The sequence below is a fragment of the Callionymus lyra genome, chromosome 3, assembly GCF_982586985.1.
Source record: "Callionymus lyra chromosome 3, fCalLyr1.hap1.1, whole genome shotgun sequence".
NCBI classification, from domain to species: domain Eukaryota; kingdom Metazoa; phylum Chordata; class Actinopteri; order Syngnathiformes; family Callionymidae; genus Callionymus; species Callionymus lyra.
The window spans coordinates 19682051-19686753 of NC_141820.1; the positions used below are offsets into that span (position 1 = coordinate 19682051).

The following is a 4703-nucleotide window of genomic DNA, read 5'->3' on the forward strand; positions in this document are numbered from 1 at the left end:
AATGAATCAAAAAGGTACAATCACAGCTAAAAAATGAATGCAATAAACAAACAAAGAAGTACTCAACTCTCCATTTCACAGTACACAGGAAACCTGAAGCGCACCACACCTTGCGCAAAAAAATAAACACAGCGGAGATTAGAAAAAACACACGCGATTAACTAAATGACAAAACCTAGGCTCAGGCAGTAGGAAGACAAAAACACAATGTACAAGAATGTAGTCCACAAAGACAAAAATAGAGAACCTGCGTGCCGGAGAAGTGAGGATTATAATCTGGCGCCTGTTGCCTAAGGAGAGGTATCTTTAAGCTCTGCTGCTGAGGAGTTGATTGTAAGACGAGCAGCAGCTGCTGGAAGAGCAACAGGCGCCGTGGAACAGGAGAGTGACGAAACAAGTTTTAAAATAAAGTCATGAGACAAGAAACGACCAGATAATTCTTATTTAATTTACATCTTCCAATGTTGCCCAAAGTAAAAGTCCCTTTTATACGAAGTTGCTCCATGAACCACGTTGATCTTCCCAACTACTTCATTCCAGGCTTTTCGTACGTGATGCCGTCACACATGCTAACATCTTTTTTAAATCTTTAATATGAGTGAAAGAAAATTTACCTGGACGATGACAGGAAACTACGAAACACACATTCATACTGACAAAAAGGTGCATGAGACTTTCACCCCAACATAATGTGTCCATGATACTTGTGACGACACTGCTGATTGGATGAATCGTGTCCCATGACACTGTCTAAACTTACTTGTTATAAATACAATTCAACATTTTTCCTTTCAAATTTAGAACAGCTTATTCTTGACCTGTTAGTCAGTTGTATGGTTATATTCCATTGTAGAGTTGCAAGTGCATTATTTGAGTCAAGCTGATCAGCAGCATCGTCACATGTAGCCCGGATATTCCGTTGGGTAGAAAGTCACGTGTTTGCTCAGATCAGGAAATGAAAGAATGAAAACTGATTTGATTGACAAAGTTGGTCTCAGTTAACGTTCTGTTCTCTGATGAAAAAGCTTTTGGAAGCACCCGGACCGAACCGGTACTCACTGTTTAGTTAGCTCAGCTGTTGTGATCGCGACAATCTGTAAATTGTTTCCATATATTTTAAGATTTGAAAATAACATATATTCTTACTTGTCATGTGTTGACATTTTTTAAACTAAAATATTTTTAAATAGGACATTGTAATGCCTTGTCTTTATCTTTATGAATGTAGCACCTTTTGAGACTTTTTAAGGATCTTCAGGACACTCGGTACAGCGTTTTGTATTTTCAAAGATCAGTAGATGGCGCTCCAGTTAAAAATTCATCCATTGAATGAGTTGTTCATAGCCTAAGATTTAAACATGAGGGCAAATGTAAAGAAATGAACTCCACCATATTATTATTCATTCTTTATTCAGTATTTTCTAAGAAAATAAAATCACAGGAGAACATTTTATTTCAATTCCCTTGTAATTATTGGGATGATTATGATCTTAAAATGAATCAGGAAACAACAACAAGAAACTGATTGAGATCATAAAGTCGCTGCAATGCTGCGTACTTCAGTGAGATGTTGTCATCCTACTTGCACACCAAGGTCAGGCCTGAATGGCCGACAACCCAAAGGTTGCCCATGTTGTATGCTAGCTGGTCTATAGGCATGCACATAGTGTGATCTTGCCAACTTGAGCCCTGTGCGTATGAGGTTGTGACGCGAGTTCTGTTAGAAGAAAAAAAGATTGACATTTTAGACTGAAAACGAAAGTGTACATACAGCACAGTGAGGTTCGAGCGTCAAGTCTTGCTTACCTTTCACAGACCCGACCATCTGGTGTCACTCCAAAAACTTTACCGTCCTCTCCTACTTTGACCATTTTCATTCTGGCTGACCCAGGAATTTTATACCATGAATGACTAGAACAGCTGCTTCCGGTGATTCTCTGAAATCATCAAACAGAATAAATTAGGTACCACAGGTGACCGATGACCAATGTACATGTGAAACAGGTATAACATTATTGAATCGTTTGTCTTTACAACCACGGTGGCTTATTTTGACACTACTTTTTAGGTCCGAGCATCCATCTTTTGCCCTGAACAACCTTTAACGCAATTTACTATGTCTGTTTTTATCTTGCCAAATTCTGGAAACCCAGCTAATGTAACACAACATACCCACATAGCAAAGAATAAAGAAAGCTCCGTCTTACCCTCAAGACGTACGGCTCGTTCACTGAGTTGACACCGTAGCAGTAATTCTTCCCGCAGCTGATTTGCTTCATGGGATTTGTCTTCGAAACCCAGGTCAGGCTGCCGACCCCGCCGGTGAAGGCTGAGGCTCTGCTGCTTGTGAGACAGTAGGTGACGTTGTCAGAGGCTCTGATTCCCAACACGAAACCGTCACCGCCAGCTGCCACCATGTGCATTTTGAACCCTGGAGAGAAACATATACTGCAAGTCCGTAGCGAATTAAGGAAAATAAATCATGAAGGTTTGAGAAAAATACCTGAAGCTGCCTCAAATTTGCTTCCCGACATTTTGTTGACGTTGTTCTCTTTATCGACGCCCCAAAAACCAGCAGGACCGAGTGAGACATCTTTCAAGTTGCTTCCAACAGAATTCCAACTGTTATGATTCAGCATGGTGGCCTGGAAGTCGCTGGTGACACCAACAAGCATCCCAAGTCCAGCATCGATATTCCTGGGTTGGTTAATGATGGGAGCTTCCTCGCACCTAAAGGCTAAAAGAGAAAGACAACGTTAGGAAGGATGTTTTCACACAGTCTTACCTTGTAACAGGTATTCAGCTACCATGACTGGCAGTAAGGTGGCACAACACCAGCGAAAGAGCGATGAAGGTCTTCATGATGTGGATGGCCTTCAGGTGATGGTCGTCTCCAGTGAGGCTGATGTCAGGATCTGAAGGTGCTGATGCTCTGATACTCGGTAAGTCCCACTTTTATAGGTAACAACTGGGTCAATCAACATACCATTAAGATTTGTCAACGAAAAAAACAACAATGGAACGATGGAAATTCACTGGAGGAAGTTAATGTTTCCAGTAAGTTGAACATGACAACAATAATAAATCAAGAATGCCAGTTTTGAATTCTTGCCCATCAAATAAAAAAATAAAAGGGTTTGTTCTTTAAAATGGTAAGTGGGATATAAGGGAATGGCATCAACTTCTTGTGGAATCTCTTCATAAATACAATGATATTGTTGTTGTTTTTAAATAAAATAAATTTCAGACTCTACTGATCTACTGAAGTTCCTTCTGGTAAAGTATTGAATAGAATAGAAAATGTTTATTCATCCCCAGAGGGGAAACACACATTGGCCAACCCTTCTGGTCAATGTAGTATTGGGGTTCCACCAGTTCAAGTTTAGATGGTTAAAATCTGGTTAATGACTCTCACTAAAATAATAATCCACAAGTCCACATGGAAGTAAGAGTCAAGAGCCTAGTGTGTAGAATGCAACCCAACATGGCATTCAAGCCTTGAGTTGTGTTAAATAGCCGAAGGACATTAACGCATTTAAGACTGACAAATTTAACATCAGATTATAAAATAAATATCTTTATTTGGACTTTTATTTTATTAAAATCTTTGCAAAAGGCGTTGAGGTTTTTGCAAGTATTTGTTCGCTTGAAAACAACATAACTACACACCCACATTTTAGATGCAACATACCAAAATAAAAGGTCATCGCCCAAAGGTTCTTCACGTTTCCTTTCTAGATTTATGAGTAATCCAACCTGTCTTTGACTAGTCTTTCTGTTAACATACTTTCATTTAAGTGAAACAAAGGTCTATTCAGCTGATGATTGAGACATTTTTGACTGACAAGATCAGAAGATTTGTTTTGACACACTTAGGGAAATTACAGTTGCAAGTTCAAAAGCTGTCAATCATCTGCCTTGACTAACATGATACTATTCATCCTGGTAATTTTAAGACACATACTTGGTAGTGTTGTGTCGTTCGCGAACGATTCGTTCAAAAGAACGAATCTTTTGAGTGAACGTACTGAACCGAATCACTTCATGAAGTGATTCGTTCCTTTCTCAGTTCAGATGAACTCACTCAGCAGCGATCGTGCCGGTGGGAGGATTCTATGATGATGATTATCATGATATGATGATGATGATTCTATGATTCTATGACTCGCTGAATCCTAGGCGTCAGCGAACGACGCAGCTACTCGTGGGTGCGGGGGGAGTGACTGAGGAGGGAGAGAGGGACTCCGCTACAGAACATTTAGTTTTAAAGGATTTCTTATTTTAATATTTGTTTTTACTTAAACGAGGCCTTTTTAATTTATTGTTGATTGCATTTAATTATTATTATTATTTTTGTTTTATTTTGACTGAACGAGGACTCTCATCCGGTGATTCTATTCCAGTGATTCTTATCCGGGGATTATCAAAGAGTCGGTCAGTGAACGAGGATTCAAGTTCGGCTGTGAACACACCTCAAGATCTTCTCTATTTGCTAATTCCTCACGAATGTCACTCGTCCTTGTCCGTGAACGCACCGGGCGTCTTGTTTTTTTTTGCATTGTCCCTCAAGTGCAGTGAACGTGAACCTCGGGTTTGAATCATTAAAACTAGTAACGGATTGTTTGGCTGCGTTCAGGAAGTAGAAGAAATTGCAGTCAGAGCTCCAAAAGCACAGAGTTATTGATTTGGTGAATGAACGAACT

At 39.7% G+C, this 4703-nt stretch overlaps 1 protein-coding gene across 1 annotated transcript; it reads right to left on the reverse strand.

The window, feature by feature from the left end:
• Positions 1-1391: 1391 nt before the first annotated feature.
• Positions 1392-2929, reverse strand: LOC148083723 (fish-egg lectin-like). The gene is made up of 5 exons (XM_087785800.1): positions 2808-2929; positions 2504-2737; positions 2208-2431; positions 1807-1937; positions 1392-1717 (listed from the first exon to the last, which is right to left on the reverse strand). The coding sequence occupies exons 1-5, from the start codon at positions 2860-2862 to the stop codon at positions 1579-1581; spliced, it is 783 nt and encodes a 260-aa protein (XP_087641926.1). The 5' UTR covers positions 2863-2929; the 3' UTR covers positions 1392-1578.
• Positions 2930-4703: the final 1774 nt, after the last annotated feature.